The sequence below is a fragment of the Amorphotheca resinae genome (assembly GCF_003019875.1).
Source record: "Amorphotheca resinae ATCC 22711 unplaced genomic scaffold M430scaffold_9, whole genome shotgun sequence".
Classification (NCBI taxonomy): domain Eukaryota; kingdom Fungi; phylum Ascomycota; class Leotiomycetes; order Helotiales; family Amorphothecaceae; genus Amorphotheca; species Amorphotheca resinae.
The window spans coordinates 182,572-208,777 of record NW_020194479.1 but is presented as its reverse complement, the minus strand read 5'-3'; the positions used below and the strand labels follow the sequence as shown (position 1 = coordinate 208,777).

General features: G+C 51.3%; 11 protein-coding genes across 11 annotated transcripts; 7 read left to right on the top strand and 4 right to left on the bottom strand.

Annotated features, from left to right (window-relative positions):
* Positions 1 to 636: 636 nt before the first annotated feature.
* M430DRAFT_261290 (hypothetical protein) lies at positions 637 to 3,077 on the bottom strand. The gene is made up of 3 exons (XM_024865352.1): positions 2,405 to 3,077; positions 1,564 to 2,334; positions 637 to 1,514 (listed from the first exon to the last, which is right to left on the bottom strand). The coding sequence occupies exons 1-3, from the start codon at positions 2,880 to 2,882 to the stop codon at positions 778 to 780; spliced, it is 1,986 nt and encodes a 661-aa protein (XP_024718796.1). The 5' UTR covers positions 2,883 to 3,077; the 3' UTR covers positions 637 to 777.
* Positions 3,078 to 5,054: 1,977 nt separating this feature from the next.
* On the bottom strand, positions 5,055 to 5,906 carry M430DRAFT_67986 (hypothetical protein). The gene has a single exon (XM_024869320.1). It carries the CDS (start codon positions 5,549 to 5,551, stop codon positions 5,264 to 5,266), a length of 288 nt encoding a protein of 95 aa, XP_024718795.1. The 5' UTR covers positions 5,552 to 5,906; the 3' UTR covers positions 5,055 to 5,263.
* On the top strand, positions 5,906 to 7,798 carry M430DRAFT_43643 (hypothetical protein). Its single transcript, XM_024867636.1, has 5 exons — positions 5,906 to 6,259; positions 6,335 to 6,369; positions 6,424 to 6,978; positions 7,025 to 7,165; positions 7,211 to 7,798. Exons 1-5 carry the CDS (start codon positions 6,243 to 6,245, stop codon positions 7,444 to 7,446), a joined length of 984 nt encoding a protein of 327 aa, XP_024718794.1. The 5' UTR covers positions 5,906 to 6,242; the 3' UTR covers positions 7,447 to 7,798.
* A 158-nt stretch (positions 7,799 to 7,956) lies between these two features.
* On the top strand, positions 7,957 to 9,101 carry M430DRAFT_43642 (hypothetical protein). Its single transcript, XM_024867635.1, has 2 exons — positions 7,957 to 8,191; positions 8,247 to 9,101. The coding sequence occupies exons 1-2, from the start codon at positions 8,090 to 8,092 to the stop codon at positions 8,682 to 8,684; spliced, it is 540 nt and encodes a 179-aa protein (XP_024718793.1). The 5' UTR covers positions 7,957 to 8,089; the 3' UTR covers positions 8,685 to 9,101.
* Positions 9,042 to 13,197, top strand: M430DRAFT_261204 (hypothetical protein). The gene is made up of 4 exons (XM_024865351.1): positions 9,042 to 9,582; positions 9,645 to 10,041; positions 10,135 to 11,701; positions 11,823 to 13,197. The coding sequence occupies exons 1-4, from the start codon at positions 9,398 to 9,400 to the stop codon at positions 13,085 to 13,087; spliced, it is 3,414 nt and encodes a 1,137-aa protein (XP_024718792.1). The 5' UTR covers positions 9,042 to 9,397; the 3' UTR covers positions 13,088 to 13,197.
* A 329-nt stretch (positions 13,198 to 13,526) lies between these two features.
* Positions 13,527 to 15,368, bottom strand: M430DRAFT_124428 (hypothetical protein). Its single transcript, XM_024861915.1, has 4 exons — positions 14,961 to 15,368; positions 14,656 to 14,800; positions 14,012 to 14,541; positions 13,527 to 13,905 (listed from the first exon to the last, which is right to left on the bottom strand). Exons 1-4 carry the CDS (start codon positions 15,081 to 15,083, stop codon positions 13,546 to 13,548), a joined length of 1,158 nt encoding a protein of 385 aa, XP_024718791.1. The 5' UTR covers positions 15,084 to 15,368; the 3' UTR covers positions 13,527 to 13,545.
* Positions 15,369 to 16,296: 928 nt separating this feature from the next.
* On the top strand, positions 16,297 to 17,476 carry M430DRAFT_106166 (glycosyltransferase family 25 protein; the record flags this gene model as incomplete). The annotated part of the gene is made up of 3 exons (XM_024861059.1): positions 16,297 to 16,440; positions 16,536 to 16,607; positions 16,676 to 17,476. Coding segments are annotated over 3 exons (1,017 nt in total), but the record flags the coding sequence as incomplete, so codon positions are not given.
* A 1,138-nt stretch (positions 17,477 to 18,614) lies between these two features.
* On the top strand, positions 18,615 to 20,745 carry M430DRAFT_277728 (hypothetical protein). The gene is made up of 3 exons (XM_024865716.1): positions 18,615 to 19,663; positions 19,717 to 20,033; positions 20,107 to 20,745. The coding sequence occupies exons 1-3, from the start codon at positions 18,765 to 18,767 to the stop codon at positions 20,376 to 20,378; spliced, it is 1,488 nt and encodes a 495-aa protein (XP_024718789.1). The 5' UTR covers positions 18,615 to 18,764; the 3' UTR covers positions 20,379 to 20,745.
* Positions 20,746 to 21,006: 261 nt separating this feature from the next.
* Positions 21,007 to 23,667, bottom strand: M430DRAFT_143137 (hypothetical protein). Its single transcript, XM_024862802.1, has 3 exons — positions 23,117 to 23,667; positions 21,523 to 23,068; positions 21,007 to 21,471 (listed from the first exon to the last, which is right to left on the bottom strand). The coding sequence occupies exons 1-3, from the start codon at positions 23,380 to 23,382 to the stop codon at positions 21,058 to 21,060; spliced, it is 2,226 nt and encodes a 741-aa protein (XP_024718788.1). The 5' UTR covers positions 23,383 to 23,667; the 3' UTR covers positions 21,007 to 21,057.
* Positions 23,263 to 23,667, top strand: M430DRAFT_36058 (hypothetical protein). The gene has a single exon (XM_024866859.1). It carries the CDS (start codon positions 23,381 to 23,383, stop codon positions 23,579 to 23,581), a length of 201 nt encoding a protein of 66 aa, XP_024718787.1. The 5' UTR covers positions 23,263 to 23,380; the 3' UTR covers positions 23,582 to 23,667.
* An 87-nt stretch (positions 23,668 to 23,754) lies between these two features.
* Positions 23,755 to 25,522, top strand: M430DRAFT_143134 (hypothetical protein; the record flags this gene model as incomplete). Its single annotated transcript, XM_024862801.1, has 3 exons — positions 23,755 to 23,911; positions 23,961 to 25,384; positions 25,466 to 25,522. Exons 1-3 carry the CDS (start codon positions 23,803 to 23,805, stop codon positions 25,520 to 25,522), a joined length of 1,590 nt encoding a protein of 529 aa, XP_024718786.1. The 5' UTR covers positions 23,755 to 23,802.
* Between the last annotated feature and the right edge of the window lie 684 nt (positions 25,523 to 26,206).

The following is a 26,206-nucleotide window of genomic DNA, read 5'->3' as shown; positions in this document are numbered from 1 at the left end:
AACCGCCTGCCTCCCGTCTGTCTGTTCCCTCGCAGCACTATTATCTATCGTACAAGTCTTCACAACGCCGCCCATCCGTCCATGCGTTGTGTGGTGGTTCTCTCAGCTCACACTCGGGCGTGCCCCTTCAAATCAAAGGCCCTGGATTGCCTGCTCCTTCACTACTGCACCATCTCTCACCCCACAAGCAAACCAGATCCCACCGACACTCGAAATCCAAGTGTTCTCAGGAGGCGAGAAAAGAGAGGTATCATTTCTCCTGCGGCAGACACCCCACTCCACCCATTACAAAGAAGATCAAAAGCAGAAAGAAAGGAAAAAGGTCATCAGAAAAGATCCGCCTGCCGCCCATGCAAGTGCAAAAAGCAAGAACTGCGTCGAAAAAAAGGCAAAAGAGGGCAACGACGACGATAAATGCAGGGAACTAGGCTCGGGTATTCAACTCTCTCAAAGAATAAGCCTCGTTTCATTCATGGCACCGAAAATAGAAAAGTAGGAAGGAAAATGCGGTGTAAAAACGACACGTGTATGAATCGAATTATGCCGGAGACGCGCTCTGGTAGTAGTATTCTCCGAATGGAGTGGGAGGGGAAAGGGTAGCGTGGTATAGATTTATTACCGCAATCCCATTGCAGAGCGACCTAGTCGGATGACCGCTCTTGACTATTAATCCTGGTTTTGATGACGAGAACGTATTGTAGACAATGTATGCCATTCGATTCGTGCAGTTCACCCCAGGAGGATAGAGGGGATTCAGAAGACAACTCCAAAAGTTCTTCAGAAGCCAATAGGGCTCAATGGCGCAATAGGACTCAGAGGGCGCATCTCTGGGCTTCTTTTCGGTGGGGTTGTTTCATGACCAGATGTTACCGTCGCGGCCAGGGAGTTCAAACTGACACTGCTCAGGCTCGGCGGCAACTTCTTGTGTTGGCCCTTGCCCCGCTTGCTCTTCTCGTTCGTAGTGTTGCCCTTATCGTTCGTCGTAGTACTGAGGATCGATGGCTTGCTGCTGTCCGAACTGCTGATATTTCGCTCGGCATGACTTTCAATGGCTGTGCTACTTAATGCCCCCGCACTGGGGGGTGGACGTTCCAGTTCCTTGAAGAGTTGGTATTCCAACTCGGTATAGTGTGCTTCGGTCTTGCACCCCTTCCAGCAATCTCTCCAATCGCAGACGAGGAACTTGAAGCAGAAGGCGTCAATCTTCATGCAAGGCTGGAAGCAGATACAAAGGTTTCGATAATCCATCTTGTTCTTCTCGGAGTGGGCGAGTAGCAGGGAGAGGTGGCACGTGATGGCGAAGAGGAGGTAGTAGTTGAAGGGGGACAGGTTGGAGAGCTCCTCGATGAGGAGTTCGGGAACGGTTTGAGCGCCGCTGCACTCCCGGGAAATACGGTCTTGGGTAGCTTTGGGTAAAATCTCATCGGGAAGTTCGCGCAGCCAGGCCTTGAGCATGGAGCCGATAATATTAATATCGTACAGATCCTCCTGTTCGAAGAGGTCGATATCGAGTTCTGGCGATTGTTAGCGGGTCAAGCTTTCACCGATGAGAAGCTTACATACCTTCATCAAAGCGTCTCTGCCATTTCTTAATCTGTGGTCCACTCCCAGGTACTCTGTATAGACCCTCAACATCACTGCCCTTGTAGTTCAGATAATCGATGGCTCTCCATGGGAACGCCGGCATCCAGAACTCCGTCTTATCCCTCGAGTCCTCTAACCTCTTGGATATTCTGGTAAGGCGTGTCTGCTCGATCAATGGCTTGTTGATGACCTTCAACTGGTAATGCTCATCGTCCACAACCATCTCCCTCTCATTCGTGCTGAAACTTCGTCCTTTTCCGAACAGGCCCTTGCTTAGAGCACCTGCACCTTTTGATGCGCCGTTCTTGAGGTTTGTGAGGAACCCATGTCCACTGACCTCACGGAGGGATGAGTTCGGTGTCTTGCCATTATCCCTATGCTCTTTCCATCGAGAGTCATCCCGCGCCGCAGTCGGCTGCCGGTCCGCGGAATGTTGTCTGACGTTCGAGTTCATCATGTCCCTAAACGACCTGTCGTTCTCGGATCGCAGCGGCGCGGTCTTGATCGCGTGCTGCACATGAATCCGCTCCGGATCTAAGTGTTTATTGTGAGGGGATGGGTCTCGCGGGCTCGGCTCATCCCGGATCGATTTGGTCCTATTCAGCAGGCTGAAAGGCTTTGGCTTATTCTTCTTTGTGAGGGTACCAGAAGCAGCTTCGCGCGGCTGGTCTGATGCGGGCGCTGTCGGTGCCTCCGACTTGGGGGCTCCGCCAACAGGTCTTCGGATTAAGGATTTGTCAACTGGAGTTTCTATTGTACATAATGCATGATTAGCAAGCGCTTGATGATCGGGGACGGACGAAACGAGGTTGAACCGTACCATGTCTAGTAGATGCCTGTGCCGAAACGTTTCCTGTCATAGCAGGGCGATCTGACTCTCTGGACATGCCGTTCTCCTCGACCGGTCTGGCGGTATCTGACTGCAAGCGGCTCGAGCTCTTGGATGCCTTGTAGTTGGAGAAGAAGCCACTACGGACGGTTCGTTCCTGCCTCCCGTGACCTTGCTTCTCGTCGCCTATTGAAGCCGTGGAGTTTTGCAAGGTCGACAACGACGGGGTGGTCTGGGAGGAAGCAATGGAAGGTCGGGAGGTATGTATCTCGGCGGCTGGTTGCAGTGAGGGCACGTTCTGGTCCAATTGGGGTTTCTTTGTTGAGGTGAACTTGAAGGGGGATCTCGGGGAGCGCGGCGACTTGGGGCTCAGCGGAGCTCTAGGACTGTCGAGATCGTAGTGGTCGGCGGCCAGAACGGTTGTTGGATCGCCCAGCGTCAGCGGCTGGAGAGTCGACTTGCGTGCCATCGTGGGCCCCTGCAGGTCTGGCGGCCCTTTGACTCCCGTGGGCTTGGCCTCAGAACCCGGGCTCCGCAGGTTGCAGGAACAACGACTTTGGGGAGACCCGTCTGCGGCGCACCGTCTGTGTGTTGATGCTGTAGCGGAGCTGTATGTATCTGACTCGGGTGACAATTGCGGCGACGGGTGGGAGAGCGGAGCGGAGGGGAGGGGAGGGCAACGGGTTCAAAGCGGTGTGTTTGGAACTCTGGGGGGGGGGGAGAGGAGAGGGCACAATGATGCTCGAGTTGCAACGCGAGCTTACTTTTGGCTACTTCGGATGTGCAGAGAACAATGCAGAAGGCCCCGGGACGTGCGGATCGCTAGACTAGATGGGGGCCCTGGACGGCGGAAAGGCTTATGTTGTTGGAGGAGGAGAGGTTGTTGAAGACGGGATTCGTGAAGGGAGGTACCGCAGAGTTGATTATTCCGATCTGGGCACAGGACTCTTGTGTTGACTGGGAGCTGGCCTCGAGCCTCTTCCCGGGCGACGGGCGAAAGGCGATGAAACAGAGCGAGCGAGGTTTTGGGTGGAATGGGTACGTACTGCGCGTTGCGTATGCGCGTTGTTGCAGGCAAAGGGATGCTGGGAAGTCTGGAATTCGAGGAGAGGGAATCAAGAGGAGAGCGAATCAAGAGCAGCAGGGCGCTGTCCAGAGCATTGAGCGCGAGGGGCACGAGGATGTCAACCCCGGCGAGGGCGGCGAGACTTGAGTGTCCGGGCAACAGGGGCTTAGTCGTCAGGGTCCCAAGCGTGTAGGGGTTGGAGGGCCCCTGTTTGCGCGCGCGAGAGAGAGGATCTGGGAGATGGAGATGTTGAATCGAAGAATGAAGCCGGGATAGCGAAAGGGTGGATTATGGATAGCCAAGAGTGATAACGCTGTGCAATTGGCGCGGGCAATATACAGCTTCACGGTCCTGCGATGCGGTCGGGAGAGGGCGCGCGCAGGGAGATGGAGAGGGAGAGAGGGAGAGTTATCGATAGACGACTGACGACGACGACTTTCTTTCTACGCGACCAATGAAGACGCTGGTGGGATCACATGGGCAATGATTGACATGTTCCTTGCCCAGGCGGTGTGGGCTAAGGGCGATAGGGATGTCGTTGGCTTTACCTTACAAAGAACCAGAACCAGAGAAGCGCATGAAACGGTTGAAAGGGGAGAATGGGAGAGAGGGGAGAGATGAGAGATGAGAGATGATGAGAACGCATGGAGAAAGAAGTGGGGATCAGGCACGGGATGATCAAAGAAGATTTGTGTTTCTCCTTTTCCCCTTTCCTTTGTCTTGATCTGCCTCTCTTTTTCTCTTTTTTCTCTTCTTTATCCTTCTTTTCTCTCTTCTTCTCCCTCTCTTTTCCCCTTCCTTCTCTTCTCCCTCGTATCGCCCTTCACGCCCCTGAAGCCACGGTTCCCACTCTGTCCGCCGGTCCACTGCGCCCGCTGCCCCATCTGGGCCTAGCGCCCCGATCCAGGAACAGAACCCATCCTGAAACGAACCGGCTCCATAATTCTGCCGTCTCCTCATTGGCTGTCGATGCGAGCAGGAAGGGGGGAGAGCTACAGACTTACAGAGCTACGGCTCTCGTACCAAGTCACCAGCCTCTTTTTCTTCTTTTCTGTTCCTCTTTTCCTCCTTTTTCCTCTTCTTCCCTTTTCTCCCTAAGCACCCCCCCTGAAAGCTTCTGCTCCGTGTCCCATCATCATTGTTATTTTTAGAAACCGTTGCGGTATGGCCTTATCGCCGATTCACCATGTCTCTCAGTCGCAACCCCACAGCGCGTCTCCCACGTGATCCCTCTCCCATGGCACCGCAAGGGAACCGCTCTCCATAAGGTAGTTGCTGATCGTGGGTCCTCTCCCCTCGCGACTCCATCCCCCTCTCTGGTTCCGTTTCAGACACCGTCTGCTTCTCCATACTTGGCAGCCCGTCCAAGCAGAAGAGGGCCAGCATTCAAGGAATAAGGGACCTAGGTAGGTAGATCGTCCTGCAAAACTCGCCACGTGGAATACGGCGAGAGGGAGGAATGCAGAGTGTGAAAGGGGCTGTGGATTGATTCATCGTGTGCTGAGGCCTGAGGGCGACATTCCTGTACTCGTGGAGAGGATTGCTGCCTTGCTTTACAGATCTACGTCCCTCGCACACTCACTCACTCTCACTTCTGCAATTGTTTGTATTCTTTACATGCTCCCTTACCTTTTCCCTTCCCCCGTGCACGGATAAGTCTCCTATCTTATCACTCACCGCTCTGCTCCTATGCTGGTCCAGGAGCCCGAGGCATGCTGCGGGATCCCCGCTCTTCGGCCATCAGAGTTTCAGGTTGGGTTTTAGCAGGACTCGGGGAATGCTTGCTACAATATCGTGTTCTGGTGATGGGACGGGGGAAGAGGAGCGGGATTGTGGAGGGGGAAGATGGGAAGGGGAGATAGCCTGAGCTTTGAGGAGAGTGCAAAGGGTGGATTCTCCACCCATGGGGAGAATGGAGGGTGAAGCGCTGGAGGGCCTGGATCAAGGAGTTCAGAGTGCAGTGCATATCGAGGCAGGCGGCCTCTGATGATGATCCCCTCGTGAAAGTCCCAGCCGCTTGCCATCCCCATTTTCCAGCATTTGATCCAGTCTTTCATCGTGGCAGAACGCATCCACAAATCCAAAGAGCCCCTCGTTGTATTTCGTCACGCCCACAAATCCACGTCCAGATGGTGGTCAAGATCTATTGATCCTTCGATGCGAAAGTGCCTTGGCGCCTTCCCGGCCAGTATCGCCCAATCTCGAAATACACGCAGTCCCACAGGCAATTCACGTGTCAAAGTAAATCCTTTCCCTTCGCCAACGACGCCATTCTTATCTCAATCTTCGGGCTTCATGTTCGGGCTCGAGTGTTGCGTGTTGACTGAGGTTGCTGTCGCTGACGTTGGAAATATCAATTTGCGAAATTCTATGGTGCTGTTTCCAGTAGGGTTCGCTAAGCTCAGCATACTCGATTTTGATTGAGAGCCCACTAGTCCTGATACGGAATAGTGCCTCTCCGATTGGCGGGCTCCATGCTCCGTGCCCCCGACGAGAGTCATCATTCGTGAGAATTTGTTCTGGGAGACCATCAACTGTGAAGACAACACTTGCTCGCTGCCCCCGACATACGTCGTCCATTGAGGCCATATATTCCCTCAGGTGAACCTCCTCTGCGACAGCATAGTTGTACTGCAGCTCCAGCAGATTTATCTCCTCTTGATTGTGACCCGACGACAAGGCATTTCAGCTCCAAGAATACCCCGCGATCGGAAGTAGCCTGCGAGTGGGCTTGCATAGGATACAGTCACCCACGTTGCAACGATGGATTTGGTCAATCAGTAAGTCTACAATCGCGAATGCGCGCTGTCTAGAGAAGACGTGCTCCGTGAAATCTTTGCTAATGACCCGGAAAGCTTAGAGGGGAGGTTATTGTTCGCTGTTCCCAAGAGTGAGTTACTCATACGTCTGCCACGCTTCTCAACGCAGAGCTGATCAATTTCAGAGGGGCGCTTATTACAAGCTGCGCTCAACCTGCTCGAAGGCGCAGACATCCAATTCCGGAGAGAATCGAGGCTTGATATTGCGCTCGTGAAGAACCTTCCCATTGCTCTCATCTTCTTACCCGCAGCGGATATCCCCACCTTCGTTGGAGAAGGGCGAGTCTCCCTGGGGATAACGGGGCGGGACACTGTCGCCGAACATGCCTCCGGAGTAGAACAAGCTCGTCGGGCACGAGCCGAAAGTGGGAAATCGACGCCGGTCGACGATGGAATCGCTGGCTGCGAGGAAGTTATGGATTTGAGCTTCGGCTCCTGCAGGCTACAAGTCCAGGTTCCGGAAAAGGGACAATATGTCAAACCTTCGGATCTGATTGGGAAGAATGTCGGTACAAGCTTCGTCCATCTGACCGAGGACTACTTCGCGGCGCTGGAGAGAGAACAGGATGCTGCGACTGGAGCGCCGAAAGGGAAGTTGAGGACCAAGATCATTGAGTTGAGTGGGAGTGTGGAGGCTGCCTGCGCACTTGGTGTTGCAGATGGTATCGTGGATCTTGTTGGTGGGTATCACTCTTACCTGGAAAGAGCGCGGCTGACTAGATGCAGAATCCGGTGAGACGATGAAGGCCGCTGGCCTGAAGGCAATTGATACGGTGGTATCAAGTACAGCCGTCCTCATCAAATCCAAGAACCCCACGAACCCGGCACTGGTCGACCTTATCGCATCCCGTATCAGAGGAGTCATCAGTACGTCCCCCATTCCGAACATTGTTCCTCACTAACATCTTTCAGCGGCGCAACAATACGTGCTCTGCCAATACAATGTTCACCGCTCAAACCTTCCCGCAGCAACCAAAATCACACCAGGAAAGCGTGCACCCACAATCAACGCATTAGAAGAAGAGGGCTGGGTAGCTGTAAGCTCCATGGTTGAGAAGAAGAAGATCGCGACGGTCATGGACGAATTGACGTCGGTTGGTGCGACGGATATCCTGGTGCTAGATATCGTGAACACCAGGGCCGGCTAGGTGCATAATTAGACAGATCGAGAGAAAATCGCATTTGAATTTGGTAGGCAAATAAGTTCTGGGTAGATCATGGGTTTGGGCAGCTTGAATAGACTTGGTTTGAGGGATTGCGGTGTGGGCGTTGGTAGCCTTGAGATCCTCAGCCTCGAAGAATCAGCTCCGATCAGCCTTGTCGAGGGGTGGCGAGAACCCTGGCCCCCGGCAATTATTGGGGGCAGCGCCAAGTTCCAGCAAATCGATTGCATTCCGAAGAGCTGATCATCTTTATCATTGTATGATATGTACTTCGTGTTTGATCTCTTCGCGCGCATTTAATCTACCTACTGTAATAATTGATCCTTCACTGCTTGCGAACCTCTTCTGCCCAGCCCGGCTCAACTCGATACATCGCACGCACGCACGCCTCGGTTCAGCCCTGCGACGACGCTTCGGAGTCTCGGAGCGAGTAGTGGTCGCTTACAGAGCTTCTACCGCGAAAATCGTTTGGCCTTGTAAGAATCTATATAGCAGCCAATACCTATATATTCATGACACAACGCTCTCATTCTCTTGGCAATGTCTCCGATATCTCTTCCAAACAACCCGTTTCCCAAGCAATTACATGACTAAATAAGTAAATAACCCTCATAAAAAAACTTCCACAATGGCATCACGACCACGCGCCGCCTCCAACCATCCGTCCTCGCCACCTCCACGTTCCCCTCCCCCTCCACCACCCCCACAAGAAGAGAGCGTCATAGACAGAGTACGTTTTGTTTGAATTGCTCTCGTGAACCGCTTTCACTAACCCACACGCGCAGCTCCTCATCGCACCTCTAACCTTCATCTCCTTCCTCCTCTCCCTCGCGCTCATCGATTCCCGCAACCACAACCTCCGCTACCAACACACGCCCGCGGCCGCCACCTTCCTGGGCCGCATCAGCGGCTTCATCCACAACCTGGTATACAAACCGATCCCGGACTCCTCGCCCTACGCGTATCTCAACTCGCCCGCGGCCCGCGATGCGAAGGAGGGGGGCCGGGCCAGGGCCACCAGCGGCGAGACGGATCGCGAGGAGGAGTCCTGGCATTGGCATTCCAAGCAGCGGCAGCAGATGAAAGCCGAGATCTCGGACGCGTTCCGCGTGCGCAAATGGGTGCTCTATGCGCTGGTGGGTATTGCGGCCTCGGCGGTCGTCGGAGCTTGGGTTATGGCGAAGTGGATGCTGTATTTTTTGGCCTCGCTGGTGTGGAATTGAGGAGCGGTGGGAGAGAGGGAGAGGGAGAGGGAGAATGGATGGTGTATGGGTTAGGGAGCGTGTGTGGATGAGGTGGCGCGCGCGGTATTTTGGGCTTCTGATATATGATCTTGTGTTGGATTACGGGTTCATTTTTGGGGGTTGGAGTTCGGGGGTATCTGGAGCTTGGGGAAAGAGTTCAGGATGGGATCTCACGACTGATGAGGATGGCATTTTATAGAATTATGTGATCGAACTCCTTGTAATAGGAGTTCAGATACGTGAGATGGAGAGGGTCTGGTCTGTGCCGACGATATGTATCCAAAATAGGTATGTATGGATCTCGTCAATGGACGAAATCTTCTAAGAAATAGACCCTGCAGCCTTTCTCATGAGAACCTGAAAGGGAAAGTCTCTTCAATATCTTTCAAGACGTGGAAATGCCTCGATTATTCTCTTCTTCAACGTGCATTGCCTCAGGAATCATCTTGCCGTGGTGAGAGTTCCTCTCATCAGGTATTTATAGATCTTCCGTCCGTCGCGGGTCGCGTAAACGGAAGCGTGAATTTTGAAGTCCAGACACGATCTCTTCGCTCTCCCCCCCACTCCATTAGCAACTCCCCAACCTCTCGATCTACGCTCCCAATGCTTTCCACTGTTTCGCCCCGACTATTTGCACTGCAGAGAAAGCTTTCCTTGTTCCAGTAACCGGTCAGACAGAGGAGATAATCCAGATGGCGACCCCGATAGGTCCGCCAGTCCTGCCGGGCTTCTCACTCCGAGTCCAGCTCTTCTCGCCCACCGCGTATGGAGAGGATGACAAACCGATCCGATGTTTTCGCGTCGTGACCAGCCCAGATGTCACAGTGAGCGAGTTCTGCGCCGAGGCGTCAAGGATACACAGGATCAACTATGGAGAGTAAGTTGTGTGCTATCATCATCAACGCGCCGAGGGCTCCTCTGACGATCTTTCGTGTGCAGACAGATTGCGATCAAGAAGATCCAGGACGATCAAGGGTTTGATGTGACCCAGGCTGAGATCGTGGGGACCGTGTTCCCGTCTCTAGCTACGGTACGGGTTATACAAGCTTCAAATGCCCCTGGCATGCGCGATTCTGTGCCGCCCAACTCAGCTCTTCGATACAATCCAGAGCTCAATACGAATGGCAAGAGGCAGAGGGAAGGGAGCGCTCAGCCGAACGGCGTGCCGCCGAGTTCATGGAAACCGAATAAGAGGCAAAGAGTCCCCGATCCGGACCAACCTCTTCCTTCGCTCGAGAGAGAGCTAGATGTTATTCCTGAGGATCAGGCTACGCGGAGTGGGAGCGCTATCCCCGATTCGCAGCAGAGCACGCAGAATGGGCTGCTGCCACATCATGTAAGAACTGAGATTGCCAATTCTATATCACCGTCTCCTCCTCCTGCGACTCTGAACAATGAGGATGGCTTAGCTAATAAGAAGGGCGAAAAGTCCAACATGCCAAGCACAGTTGAACAATCGCCAATCCTGCCACCAAACCGTTTCCCTCCGACTGCGAGCGCGAACGATAATACAAGACGAGCTACCGATGGAGGCACATCTGTTTCAACTGCGGCTATTACCCCATTGTTGGGCGTTCAACATACTCCTGGGAATCGAGCATCTGCAAGGAGGAATAACGTGTTAGATCCAGCCTCAAAAGTCACAGTTAATGGGAAGGCTCCCTCGGGGTCACCTAACGAGGACACGATCTACGAGAACATTGAATCTGATAGTGAAAGTCCCGCCGCAATTCTGAACAAGACAAAGGCTTCCTTGAGGAAGAGCAAGAATAGTCCCCGGAGTGGATTACCGGGATTAGAATGGTCTAATCAGTTCAATACTCCTCCAAGCGGAAAGCGTCGCAATTCTCGCTCTCAAGAACAGGCCGCCTCTGCTTCTCCTTCTGCGTCTGAGCTACCCCTGACCCCGGGCAGTAAGCAGCGCGAGGAGAAAAGGTTACAGAAGCAGCAAGAAGATGAAGCCAGGAAAGCGCAGAAGGCTGCCGCCGCAGCGGCGGAACAGCGAAGACGAGAAGCCTCTGAGCAAAGGAAGCGTGAGGCTGAAGAGGCGCGCCAAGCCGAAGAAGCCAGGATCGCGGAAGAGGCTCGGCTGAAAAGAGAGGAAGAAGAAAGAAAAGAACAGGAGAAGCGGGCTGCAGTGATGGCTAAGGCTGCACAGTTAGAAAATGAGAGGCTCAAGAAGATCGAGGCGGATAAGAAAGCTGAAGAAGAACGACAGGCCGAGGAGAAGCGGCGGGAACAGGCCAGAATCGAGAAAGAAAGGGAAGAAAAGGAGCAAGCTGAGAGACTGAAGCAAGAGGAACAGACAAGAGTCCAGAAAGAAAAACAGGAAGCAGAGAGGGTCGAAAAGGAGAAGGCTAAGGCTGACGCCGAAGCCGAAAGATTACGGGAGGAAGAGAAGCAGAAAGGCGCTATGGAATCCGCTACGGCTGAGCCCAAAAAGGGGAAGGGAAAGAAGAAGACTGCGGCAGCAGAGAGGAGACCATCTTCAGCATCAGTGGAATCTGCAAAATCAGAGACACCCATTCGCCCAGGTTCCTCCAGCAAGCCTCAATCCTCTACTCCTTTTATCCCCAATGGCCGAAAGTCAGCTCTAAAATCCTCCCAAGCCTTGAGAAGCTCCTCGCCGATGCACCAGAGTTCGCCGCCTGATGATCCTCGATTGTCTCAGGTAGCAAATGGCACAACTAGACGTGTCTCTTTCAATATCAACGAATCACCGACAGAGTCCAAGACTGTGACCCCGTCACGAAAATCTGGGAAATTGCAGGAAGTGCCGCTGGAGAAACGATCGCAAACTCCAATTCTACCACCAAATATGAACAGGCTTAAGAATTCTACGCCGTTGAGACAGTCAATCCTCCCGCCAAATCAGGGCGCTGCAGCCAAAACCCCAACTACAACCCCCTCGCCAAAGGTTGTTGCAAAGGGTCCCTCCCCTAAACCCACTCCCCCGTCGAAGAAGAGCGAAGCTCCTAGTTCAAGATCAGCCAAAGGTATGTGGACAGTACTCCTAGCTACCCCACCTCCTATCATCCGGCAGCTATTCTAGAATTTCTGGAGATACACCCTATTACTCAGTATATTTGAACTCCTGTACCTCTAACATCTCAATAGAAAAATCCAGATCCGTGGAACCGGACCCCGCTCCGACTCCAACGATTGATGTCTCATCCGATGACTCTGATGATTCGGGATCGGACGAAGATATCCCTGCGAGGGTCGACCCAGCCAAACTCCTTAACGATTCACTCCTATCTGGCAAACAATCCCAGCCCGCAGTTGCCAAACCTCAACCAGAACCTGAAGGGCAGGACGAAGAAATGAAGGACGCAGAAGAGCAAGACGAAGATGTAGAGATGGCAAGCAGCCATTCGTCGCCTCGGGAGAGTCGATCGCCTGTCATCTTCAACCAGCATATCACTCCTTTGAAACCGGCAGCAGCTCTTGAACTCCCGAAGTCCGCGGAAGACGTTGAGATGGAATCCGGAAGTGATTCTTCGTCGGGCGAAGACGAAGAAGAGGTGGATGAGGATGAAAAAGAAACGTCATCCGATGAGAAAGATGAGGATGAGGAAGAGACTGAAGAGAAGAACACGATTCAAATCCCACGATCCTCTCTCGAACTCCCCCACGCGAACTCCCAACCTGCTAGGCCTTTAGGGAGCCAGAAACAACGTAAGAACCAACTCATCCCCAGCGATGATGAATCAAACACCCAAGACGAGATCGATTACCAACTAACCTCTTCTATGTATGAAGTGCACTCTTCTTCCGCCTCGCAGGAAGCTGTCAAGAGCCCGCCGCCAACACAGGTTCCAACCAGTAGCATCAGACCAACATTTAAGATCGGTGCTAGTCTCCAGAGTCTGAACGAGAAGAGCAAGAACCTTTCTTCAAATGGAAAGAGTAGCAGTCAACCCGGGACAACCGGAACGATGGCGAATGGCAGATGGCAGCTGAAATCCGACGACGAAGAAGAGACTGAAGACGAGGAATCCTCCTCGGACGAATCATCCGACGGCGAAAAGGCAGCCGCATTCGCAGCCCAACTCACACACGCCCAATCCATCCCCCTCCCAGACTCAGATTCCGAATCCGGGAGCAGCGACGACGAGGATAGCGACTCGGAGGTCCAGAACATCCGGAACGAGCTCGCAGCCGACGTGGCGCGCATGGCGCGCACTTCCTCCCAAGTGAGCAGCAAGCCCTACCCTCCCACCAGCTCCTCGCAGCAGCAGCAGCAGCAGCCGGAGAAGGAGAAGGCAGCAGCAGCCGGTAAAGATCGGAGCCGTGTCGCGGGCAAGGATCTAGCGATGGAGGAGAAGAAAAAGAGAGATAGCAAGTATCTGAACGGCTATAAGTTCTCGCAGATCGCCTAAGGACTGTGGAAAGCTATCAGGAGTATCGATCAATGTTGAATTCAGCACTGAAGAAAGATAGATAAGATAGTCTGCTTGCTTGCTTTCTTGTCTTCCTCCTCTTGCTTCTTTTCCGAAGAAGCGGTTGAATGGGTGGCTGGCTGGCTTTGGGGTTTGGTGAATACTATACTAGGCATGTCTGGTGCGTTTGCTCGCTTGTGTATTATATACGTATGTATGTATGTATACCTATCATAGTGTAATACAAGTCGTGGATGGACCCATACAATTCAATACAGCTTATCAATACCTAAAGCAAGGCATGGCCCATTATTTCTTATATCTGGTCATGTTGGGTTACATCGAGCCGGAGTGTAAAATGTTAAAATCTTTATTTGCTTACTTCTATATTGCATTTGCATTTGCATCTGCATTATAATACCCCTCCCCCCCTCCCCTCCCCCTCCCCAACCAAAAATCTAACTCCTCAAAAACTCCTTAACCCCCTCGCCCCACACAACACCCCTCTTATACCAATACATGCGTGGCACACTGCCCTCCCTCAACCCATCAATCGCTTCTGCCAACTCTTCGCCCAGCCCCTCCTCCTTGATCTGTCGGATCGGATACATGTATGTTTTGAATGAGAATACTAAGGCTTTGGTTTGGGGGAGTCGATGCAGGATTTGACGCTCGCAGCGGAGATGGGTTTGGTTGATGTCGATGGGGGGGGATGAGGGGGAAGAGGGGGAGAGGGGAAGGGGAGGAGGGAGGGGGGAGTCGGTGTAGAGATGGGTGCCGCTGGGGGTGAAGAGGGTCGGGGTCGTGGTTATTGACCACTGTTGGGGAGGGAAGAGTGTGTTAGCTGGGTGTTCTTCTCAAAACAGGAACATAAAGAGAGAAAGAGGGGGGGTGAACAAAAAAAAGGGAAAGGGGGACCTATACATTAACCCTCCTAACCAACCTCCCCACCTCCAACCTATCAAAGAACCGATCCATGCTCAACTCCAACTTCTCCTTATACCCCGGCACCGGCTTATGAATCTCCCTCAATTTCAAACCTAGCTTTTCCCTTGTATCGAAACCGCTCGGGAAACACGTCACGAAGCCGCGGAGCACGTACCCATCGCCATCATCCGCAGGGAGCAGGAACAAGAAATCATCCTCGAGATTAGCGCCCAACAGCGCAAGGGTCTGTATCGGATCCGCGGGCGGCTCGAGAGGGAGCGTACATGAGGTGGCGAGGTTGTGCAGCTGCTGCCCCCCCGGGGAGAGCTGGAAGATCGTGGGGAAGCGCTGGGGTAGGTAGATGGAGGTTAGGTAGGTGTAGAGCTCGTTTATGGCGGGCTGGATGATAGGCTGCGCTTGTAGAACCGTGGATTGGTGCTCTTGCATGATTTGTTTGCGTAGCGTGAGTCGGTCGACGTAATTCTTGTCGATTTCTATGAGCTCTGAGGGAGGGCAGTTTGTTAGGCCTTTGATAATTGGTTAGCTTAGGTAGTTTGATTGATGGGGTTTATTTATGTGCTCTGTCTGATAGATGGGTTCATCTGGGATATGATATCGAAGAGCGCTGACTTGTTACTTACCCATGGTTAAGTGATACTTGGGTTTGAAAGGTCGGATCTTTAGTGGTTCTGTAGTTCGCCAGTCGAAATCTGGTAGAGGGATAATCTCTGTCGTCGGATCTTTGGTTTTCTCATCAGATGCTTGTGCAGGCTGTGAGATTGTCCTCTGATATCGAGTTAGTAGTATTCGACCCAGAGTAGAGAAAGAGATTCTGAAGATAGAGAGCCCAATAATCTCCTTTGATAACCACAGGTGACAGCTCATGTAATGATGTCAAAAGAGCATCATATCAACCAAACAGAACTAGAATCATTCGGCAACATACCTTCTCAACGGCTCTCGACCGCTCACTTACGCCTCCCCTTATGTATACCCCCCCAAAATGCACCACAGCCAATATTAACCCCGCTGCAACCCCCCAAACAATCCAAGAACAACTCATTTCCATCTCTACCTATTCCCGACTGCCTTTTCTCTCCTCTCCTACTCCTCTTTCTTTCTTTTAGTGAAACACAAATCAATATACAAATCCAAATCCAACTAAACCAGAAGTATAAATCCCAGTACAGTACCTAGGTATCGTGACTCAGCACCAAAAACCCTAGTCATCAACCCCTCTTTCGTTTGTTCACGTTCAGAAATGAGATCCTAGATCCCCAATTTTTCCCTACTTGAGGAAATATATGAATAAACAGGTAAATGAAAGTAAAATAATAGAAAAAGATTCATAAAGATCTTGGGGTTTGATACTTGTATACCTCGTGCGTAACGGGATCGCGTTTCCCAAATGGGGACGGTGCAAAAATGGGGGGGGTTTTTTCGTCATGTGACCAGATGCCTTTTTTGGATCAGGACGTTGAAACTCGGAGAAATACCTAAGCGAGCGAGTCATGTAAGCGAGCGTATCACGTGATTAGAAGGATCATTTCCATTCGATCCAGGAGGATTCATTAGATGACTGCTTTACCTGTCAGCATAAACATACGATGTGTAGAGGTGCGTTCTACCACTCTGGATATTGCAGTAGAAACCCACCGAATTGATTGTCTAGGTGAATACCTACAGTAGAAAGCGGTAAAACAAGCTTTACGGAAGATCAACCTGTCTTAACCGCATACAGCAAAGCCGCATTCTAGTTACCTTCCCGAGTCTCATGTTTCCACTGCGGATCACTGTTATCATCAGTACAGTGGTAGGATTCGATGATGATCAGTAGGATTCAAATCGCTGAACTACCATGCAGAAAGGATTAAACCCTTCTGAGAAGTTTCCCCTGGCGAAGTATTAGCTGACGCGTTATTAACGCGCTCGATAAGTATCGCGATTCGCCCTGTCAAACAACTCCAACTCCATACTTGCTTTCTTCCTCAGTACTCGTTGTCGTTCCTGGTGCATCCTTTGTCATCACTGTTCACTCACTTTCTTAAATCTCCAATGTCCCGAAAACCTTTCACTCCCTATTTAGCTGTCTGTTTCTTGCTTGCGATCTGTTTCTTGCTTCTTAACTTCCCCTTGGGAAAGAAGAGGCTACCGGGAAGAAAGGCTCATGACCTTTCTGGACGAATCCTTGATGTTCAAAATGAAACTCTAGGAGTATGCATCTCTTTTATCCTTAATGGTGTCATTGGCCGAACTGCGACTGATCTTGCGCGCGACATCAGTTTTCCAGAGTCTTTGTGGTTGCACTCCCAGACCGGACTGATAAGAGAGATGCTATGTCACTTGCCGCATCACTCACGGGTATAAAGTTTGACTGGATCGATGGAGTGAATGGGGAGCTGATACCGGAGAAAGCTATACCGGAGGTAAGTTGACGAGGCAGGGAACACAATGACTCGAGACTCGATACTTGGATATGCAGCGAGAGCAAGCTTACATTGGCTGATACGGGTCCGCTAAGGGCTGGCCAAAAGATGAAACTCCACACACATTGGGGTGCTGGCGCGGCCATATGAACGCAGTACAAACGCAAGTCCTCTTAGATCCACTTCCAAAGGTTATTCCCATCTCTGACACCACATTGAATGTAGGATAGTTAAGGAGCAGATCAGCAGCGCTCTTATTTTAGAAGATGATGCTGACTGGGACGTGACCTTGAAGTCCCAACTCATTGAGTTTGCCCGTGGGACACGCTTCCTTCAAGAATCCAGCACGCAATCTGATCTTTCAAGATCAGGAGGTTCAGAACCGACCTCTCCATACGGCGATGACTGGGATCTTCTGTGGCTGGGGCACTGCGGGACTCGAAATCGGGAAGACGAAGATCAGAAATACTATGTGATCCACGACGATCCCACAGCAGTTCCACAGCACCTGTGGGGCTACCCTCGCCGGCAACCAAACCTGACGCCTGCGGCTTTACGGGGGCAGAATTCACGGGTTGTTTATTCTCCCGTTCGTGGCCTCTGCATGTTTGGCTACGCACTCTCTCTTAGGGGGGCTCAACGACTACTCTACCATCAATCAATCAGCGGACACGCTGCAGTGTCGGATCGTGCGCTACAGCGGATCTGCAACAGCCGCTTCATGGGTTTCAAATGTTTTGCTCCATATCCGACGCTCATAGGCACGCACAAGGCAGCAGGCGTGACAGCAAAAGACTCGGACCGTGAAGATACGTCTAAGGCGCGCGGAGGCTTCCGGGAGGTTGCCGAGACGGGCCAGATTGTATACTCTACAAGGCTCAATATGGAAAGGTTGATGATGGGAAATCAGAGTGTGAGGAGCCAATGGCCAAAAGAGACGAAGATGGAGGAGATTGATCGTACATTAACCCTGCCAAGAGGACAGGGTGTTTGGGTCACAAAGGACCAATACGAGCCGTTCGAGAGGCCGAATTAGCGGCTCCATCGAGTTCTAGACGAAGATTTATACCCAGGTCCCGCATACAAGTGTCGTCGGCAAGAGATCTCCTTGGCTTACACGGACAGAATAGACGGCTGGCTGTGGCGCAAACTACGATAGTGCTTTTGAGATACTTACCTCTTCTAGAAGCCAAGTTGTGCTGGGCAGGAAGCTTATGCCAAGGTGGAACAGAGTATCAAGAATATGGACCAGTGACCTAAGCTTACAGCCAGATATGGGTAAGCTTTGAGAGACCAAGTCATTGTATGGAGGCTTCGACTCTCTCGGGAGTCATGGACCTGGGCGGACTACGAATGTGGAAATATACTATTTCTCCAGATCAGGTTTAGAGTGCACAGCTACAACTGCCGGCGGATGAGTGTGGTGGCCTTCTTGCCAATTGAAGCACAAGCTTGCATCTTCCACGCTGACATCTTTTCCAAATAACCCAGAAATCTGATTAGGATTATCTGTGAGTGTTGTCTTGAGCGCAATGTAAGTGCATTCGACTCAAGATAGGACAAATCATAGACTCAACTTTATATTCATGTGTTGTTTGCTAATGGAATCAAAGGAAGCCTTGATGAGTTAATGGACCTCTAGCTTTGTGCCCATTACCCCTACAGCATTTCCGTTTGTCTTATCGAAAACACAATTAACTGCCATATGCCTGTTGTAAAGGACTGTGCCAGTTGATTCCGTGCTATTTATTTCGGGTTATTTGTTGTCCAGCTATCATACCTTTTCGTTCTGCTTTCGTTTCCGCTTTCGTTTCCCTTTTCATTCCCTTTTCGTTCCCCTTTCGTTTCCCCTTTCGTTCCCCTTTTGTTTCCCCTCCCGTTTCCCCTTTCGTCTACAACCTGCCCCAATTCCGGGACGAAAAAGACATCGAATTGCTATCCTCAGACAGCAACAAGGACAGAATTATTCACCACTTGGACCCGCTTTTTGGACGGATACCTTCTCCCTCAATTTATCTATCCACATCTGGACACCAACACACACCAACCCACAACAACACACACCACACACCAATTCGATTGACAAGTACGCCTCGTCCTTCCGGGACTTGGTCCTTCGAGTTGAATACCTTTCGGTACAGACACAAAGAGTGGATTCGGATCCGCCTTTGTGCAACGCGCCCCTACACTTCCTGATCTGCCAGAGCGCGTTACGCCTCGACAGATCGCGATAACCTTCTACTCAATACCCCTTCATTCAACCTTTACCCTCACACAGATCTTCTACCAACTCTATTTGTCTCTTCACGAGAAACCCACGCAAGATGTCGTCATCGTCACCTACTACTCCAGAGGTGACGGTTTTCGGCCTGACTTTCGAGCAGCATGATACCCGTCTGATGCAAGAGGTCCTAGTGAGCTTTGAGAGATTGCCTTCTCAACACGATGATCGCGTGGCTCTATGGTCCGCGCTCTTGTCACTTGTTAGAGACGCAGACGCGAACGAGATTGAGATTATTAGATCTTGGTACGCGCAGAGCGATGAAGACGAAGACGCGAGCTATAACGCCGATGACGATGGAGAAGCTTCAGAGGATAGCACTCCTGGTGACACTGATGAGGCAGATGGCCAAATCGACGGAGATACAAACATGAGTGTTACTAACAACGATGCCGACAGTGAGCTCGATGAAGAGGGCAAGGAATACTATTCAAGAAACTATTCCGACAACTCATCCAACTCTTCTGGCTCTACTGACTCGAACATGGATCTCGACGAAGCTACTCCTGGTGACGCTGATGAGGCAGACGGCCAAATCGGCGGAGATACAAACATGGGTGTTACTAACAACGAGGCCGACAGTGAGCTCGATGAAGAGGGCAAGGAATACTATTCAAGAAACTATTCCGACAGTTCATCCGACTCTTCTGGCTCTACTGACTCAGATATGGATCTCGATGAAGGTACTCCTGGATCTATTTCGCGCAAGCATAAGCGTGTCTGTGTCGTCTGCAGAGACAAACGCCACTCCACCGAATTCCCATCAACCAAAATCACATCTACCTGCGAGCACCCGGCTACTATTTGCCTTGAGTGCCTGGGTAACTATATCAAAGTCTCGGTTGATGGAGGTGCGATAAGCCATATACAGTGCCCTGTATGTGCCGAGAAGCTTTCGCATGGCGATATCAAGAAATACGCCTCCGAAAAGATTTTCGAACGGTAACTAAGTCTCCTCGATACAAGGAAGAACTCCTACTAACAGAACCCTCCAGATATGAATACCTGGTCTCCCGAAAGTCCATGCCAGCTACATATGTCATGTGCTTATCCCCCAACTGTAACTCCGGTCAACTTCCCGCAGAGGGCGAAGTCATGATGGTCTGCAACGCATGCCAGTTCAAAACCTGCACCTTCCACAAGCTACCCTGGCACAAGGGAATGACCTGCGCCGAGTTCGACGCTCTTGAATCACAAGTCGATCGTCTTATGGAGGAAGAAGCAACCGCTAAGCTCCTCGCCAAGATCTCAAAGATCTGCCCTTCATGCAAGCAGTGCATCACCAAAGACCACGGCTGTGATCACATTGAATGTGAGTCACTATCCCAGCCCCATCTCCCCCGGCTCTCTTAGATCGGATCGTCTTACTAACGGCTAATATCTAGGCGTCTGCGGTGAAGAATGGTGCTGGGTCTGCCTCGCCCCCTGGAACAGCGGCCATCGCTACGGCGGCACCGTCCACGCACGCACCTGCATCTACCACCCGGAGAGCATCGCAGCCTCGCAGCCCAACCCATTTCGCCAGGACACCCAGCGTCTCACGGAGCTTATGCGCGGAGGCCCGCTCAGCGAGACGTTGCAGCGTGCGCGCGCCGAGCGTAGAGCCAGATTCCAAGTTCAGAGCGATGATGACGATGATGGTGACTCGGAGGAATAGTTAAGCAAGGATAAAGTGCATGGTATTGGCTGTGGCATCAACTGATGTTAGATGGCTGGACTGGAACTTGCTCGTTTGCTTGCTGATTTGGGACTTTGAGATATTGATTGATACCCCCTAGGTCGTCGGTTTCTTTGTTTGGAGTCGGGGACAAGGGGTTTTATGCGGGATGCACACACGTACATTGGGGAATGATGCTTTACTATTCACTTTGCTACTTACTTAGCTAAAGGTTTCTAACTTAGCTAATAAATTGATTCTCCCCTCATCGAATGGAGCTTGGTTTTTGCAAGATGGAAATATAGACAGTCAGAGATTTAGGGAATATCAAGGCTGGTACCAGCAAGCTGGCATAGGAACGTTCTAGAGGTACAGAGGGTACAGTTTTCTCACTTTCGCAGGTATTGAACGCTACATATGCCCCATAGGAATTGCTTGCTATGATAGAGAAGGGAGATCTTGATATGCTTTTATTCGTTCTCGTCTATGCAAGGAATTTTTGTGCCGATCAATCAATCAACCACTCGGTCAACCCATCCATCACCATGCCTCGATCAATCTGGGGAACAAGATGATCGGCCATAGAAACCATGCGTATATGCAATAAGCAACTTTAACTCCCCAACGGCTATGGAAACTATGGAAAATCCTCTCGTTATACATCGGCTCCCAACTAAATTCACGGCACGATCTCTTCGGTCTCCTCGACGATCTCCTCGACGATCTCCTCGATGATCTGGTCCTCGCCCTCGGTGGTCTTCTTGATGATACCCTCGAGCGGATCGAGTGGGAGTCCCCGAGCTGCGCGCTCCTCCTTGACTTCCTCCTCGATGCTTGCGCGCCATGACATCCACTCCTCCAACAGTCTCCTCCTGTGTTCAACGACAGCCAAGTCAGCCGAGGCGCCGCGGTCAGCATCCTCTTGCTCGAAGATCTTGCTGTATTCACGGAGGTTCTTGCGGATCTGCTTCTGCTCTTCCTTGGTAAGGAGCGTGGGTGGGCGTGGGCGCCAGAGCCACTGCTTGAATTTCTCGACGGGCTCTTCGCGCAGTTGCTCACCCTTGAAGTCGTACAGGTGGTAGCCGTTTTCCATCTATTCTATGATTAGTATTGTTTTGTAGTAAGGGGGATCAGTTTGCCTTACGGTATGCTTCCAGATACTGGCACTGGTGGCGACGAATCGTCCAGTGGGATCCCAGTCGATGTCGGTGACACCGTAGTGTTCAGCGGTGTTCATGAGCTGGAGGTTGGCGGTCAAATCCTTGTCGCTCTCCGGCTTCTCGCCCTCGAAGTCCATATCGAAGAACTCCATATCGAAGCTTTGCTGCGAGTGAACGGTAGCAACAATGACAAAACGACCTCTTGGTGACCAGTAGATGGCATTGCTGTTCTTCTTGTCGTATGTTCGGATGTGCTTAAAGTTGCCAACACCAGGGCCCTTGACCTTTTCTGGGCAGTAGAAAGAAACGGATGTCTTAGGAGGAACAGCTGTAGGTGCAACGACCTCAGCTGTAGTGATGATTACGAATCGGTCACCCTTTGGCTCCCAAGCGAAGTTTATAACGGTATCCTTGATGGAATCAACGACTTCGACAGGTACTCCCTTCTCTCGAATTCGGAAAATTTCAAGACTGGTAGCCAAGGATTTCTTGGATTTTGAATGGCGATCAACCTTTACACACAAGTACGACGCTTCTGACTGCCAGTGAAGCTTTGCATCCGTAACACTGAACAAGTTCAAGGTTCTGACAACTTCCTTGGAGGGGATGCTCATCAGACCGACCTTTGCGGGATTGCTGCCAATCTCGGGAGTCCAATAGCAGAACAGTTGCTCGTAGGTCTTGACACCTTCTCGGTGGGGTGTAGCTGGAGCCCATTCGAAATCCATAACACCCTCAATCTTAATTGTGGTCTTGTCTAGAAGGTTCATACGAGGAAGCTCGTAAACCGAAATAGAGGTGCCTTGTGTCAAACGTGCAACATATTTGTCGTCGGCTGACCATTTGAAAGCTGGCCATACGATCTTTCTCTTTATAGGCTGACCTGCTTCATCATTGGCGTTACTTGGGAGGTCGATATTTGCAAAGGATCGAAGTGGTTTGCCAGTCTCGATATCCCAGATAACGTAGTTCTTGCCATCATCATCGACTGACAATGCTGGATGACCCTCTTCGGGAATCGAGATAGGTCGATTTGACCATGTTGTCAAATACTTCTCTCCAGGTGAGAAATCGACCAGGTTGACGAAAGGATGCGCGAAACGCTTCTGTCGAGTCCATGATGGTCCACCCCAGAGCTGCACACCCTGCTGATGCATGGATGTCAGATACGTTCCTTGTGGGGACCATTGCACAAAAGACTCAGTCCAGTGTTGGCGGTCAACAATCGGCTCGGGTGGGTCCTTCTCATTGTTCCAGAAAACTCGCACTCTGTCGTCGGTGTACATGACAAACTGGTCGCGTCCACGGCCGCTAGGATCCGCCAACCATGATCTCAGATGCTCCTTCTCTTGGAACTCCTCGATCTTTGGAGGAGTGTAGTGTTCGTCAATACGACCCTCCCGCCCAAATCGATCAATATCCGTCAATTTGTTGACTCGGAGGGTGTGCTTCTTGTCGAGCGGAACACCGTCGAGGCTTTTGCAAGCAGCGAGCGCCTCTGCGGGAGTGGAGTATTCAACGAAAGCGAATCTACCAAAAGTCAGTATTGAAAAAGAGGTCGCACACATTGCAGCTTACTTGTGTGATTTTCCATCGTCGCCAATGGGCATGAATATAGAATCCTCGCGCGTTCTTCCAACTGCGTTCAACTTTCTCAATAAGAACTTGATCAACTTGGGCTTCGTTTCCTCCGTGACTTCTGGCAGTCCGTCGATGACCACAAATGTATCCAGTCCTTGCTCAAGCTGGACTTCAAATCTTTCTCGAAGGTCCGAAAAGTCCAGCTCATCCTCATCGAACTCATCGTCCTCCGGGTCTGGGAGATGATCAAAGCTCGGCGCCATGATTGCGGCTACTTTTACTCAGGTCTTCCTGGCTGTCTTTTGTATCGCGCTTAGTGCTGTGCTGTTGTGCCGTCGTAGAATATTTCAGATGTTTTGTGGGGGCGCTGATAGATTTTCACCCCACCTCGCTGCGTTTTGGTTGTTGAAAGCGGGTTTAGACGCTTTGGACGACAAAAACGAGCGGCAGAGACAAAGGTGATATCACTGCGAATAGCTGCAGTAGAGAGGAAAGGAACGGAGACTGGCGATCGTTGTCTTTCCGCGATGCAGATTCAACGAACCTCGTGGTGTGGGCGAGGCAGAAAGTTTGGCGAGGGCTAGCGTCTTTTCGACGCGATTTCTTGAAGACCCCTTCGCGTGACGACGAGGTATCAGGGCAATTTGAACTTTTTACCAAAACGCATCTAGATCAACAGCATCATGGCGTCCTTCAATCCGACTCAGATCTTTGATGATGGTACGACCGAGGAGAAGGGCGAGAATGCTCGTCTCTCCGCCTTCGTTGGGGCTATTGCGGTTGGGGACTTAGGTATTTCACCTCTTCCAGTTCAACAAAGCAACAGCTGACATAGCTGTAGTCAAGAGCACTCTGGGACCTAAGGGTATGGATAAGATCTTACAAAGTGCTTCGACTGGAGAGATAATGGTCACGAACGACGGAGCTACCATCCTCAAATCCATCGCCCTCGACAACGCCGCAGCTAAAGTCCTTGTAAACATCTCCAAGGTTCAAGACGATGAAGTTGGAGACGGAACCACATCTGTCACAGTCTTGGCAGCAGAGCTGCTCAGAGAAGCAGAGAAGCTGGTCGACAAGAAGATCCACCCCCAGACGATTATTGAAGGCTACAGAATAGCGAGTCAGGCTGCGCTGGCAGCTCTGGAGAAATCTGCGGTGGATCACAGCCAAAATTTGGATGCTTTCAAGAAAGATCTCTTGGCCATAGCACGGACGACCCTGAGCTCTAAGGTGTTGTCGCAGGATCGAAATCACTTTGCGGAGCTGGCATGCGAGGCCGTGTTGCGGATGAAGGGTTCCTCAGATCTCAGCCATATCCAAATCATCAAGAAAGCTGGCGGAAAGCTCAACGACTCGTACCTTGATGAAGGCTTTATCCTTGACAAGAAGATCGGCGTCAACCAACCTAAGCGGTTAGAGAAGGCTAAGATTCTTGTGGCAAACACAGCAATGGACACCGACAAGATCAAGATCTTTGGCGCTCGAGTCAAGGTCGGTTCTACAGGCAAGCTGGCCGAGCTGGAGAAGGCAGAGAAAGAGAAGATGAAGGCCAAAGTGGATAAGATCAAGGCCCACGGCATAAACTGTTTCATTAATCGCCAACTAATCTACAACTGGCCCGAGCAACTATTCGCAGACGCAGGCATCATGTCGATCGAGCATGCTGATTTCGATGGCATTGAACGCCTAGCTCTCGTCACTGGTGGTGAGATCACCTCAACCTTCGACCACCCAGAGCAAGTCAAGCTCGGCCACTGTGATCTCATTGAGGAAGTCATCATTGGCGAAGACACCCTTATCAAATTCTCAGGAGTAGCGGCAGGTCAGGCATGCACCATTGTTTTGCGAGGAGCAACCGAACAACTCCTCGACGAGGCAGAGCGGTCCCTCCATGATGCGCTCGCCGTCCTCTCCCAAACCGTCAAAGAGCCCCGCACAACCCTTGGTGGCGGCTGTGCCGAGATGCTGATGGCAAAGGCGGTTGAAGGCGCAGCCCTCAAAGTTGACGGCAAGAAGCAAATCGCAGTCTCTTCTTTCGCGACAGCTTTAAGGCAGTTACCTACGATATTGGCGGATAATGCAGGGTATGATTCCAGTGATCTTGTGGCGAAGCTGAGGACGGCAATCTACGATGGGATGACGACGTACGGGTTGGATTTATTGACTCCCGGTGGTGGGATTGCGGATATGAGGGAACTGGGTGTAGTTGAGAGTTATAAATTGAAGAGGGCAGTGGTCAGTTCGGCGAGTGAGGCTGCAGAGGTATGTCAACTTTTATTCCTACCCTTTTACCTCCGCTTCTCGTTTCCCTGCCGAATGAGGATGCTAATATGTTATTTGCAGTTGCTGTTGAGAGTGGATAATATCATCAGAAGCGCACCACGGAAACGCGAGAGGTGAACGGGATGATTCATGGTGTTGGGGCTGTATTATGACGACGGACAAAAGTTGGGAGACCTTGTACCATACCATAGATCGTATTGTAGCGACAATAATGAATGGGGACAGATTCGACAAAGCCGCCCAAACTGCAAGAGTGAGTTGGGACATTACAACAAGAGTTGAAAGTTAGGATGAGTTAAGCTTGGGAATGCGCAGGCCAGTACGGCCAACCAACCAATACACGGCCACCCAATGCTGCTGCTTACTCCAAAATGTCCTGAGGGAGGTGAGGGGAGGGTAATCAGTACTGTCTGTACTGGTGATGCAACGTTGGTGGGGTGGGAGGAGGCTGAGCGGCTCAAGCCCAAAACTTTCCAGGGTCACAATCATGAAAAAAATAGATAAACCGAGTAATAGGATTCAGATCCTGGATGTGGGGAGTTTCAGATCTCTCACTTGGGCAGTGTGTTGCGTGATACCCGCGAACACAGGATTTTGGGATACAGGGTTGGACATGATCAATCTCCCGCGACGAACAGACTTTGGTTGTGCAACGTTGAATCCGAATGCTCCGGGTAATAAGGGAACTCGAGTCAGTGACAAGGCAAGGCAAGGTAAGGCAAGGTAAGGCAACACAGAGCACAGGATATTAAATTTTTTTTTTTAAAGAAGAAGGGGGGGGGGGGGGGGGGGGGGATGTAA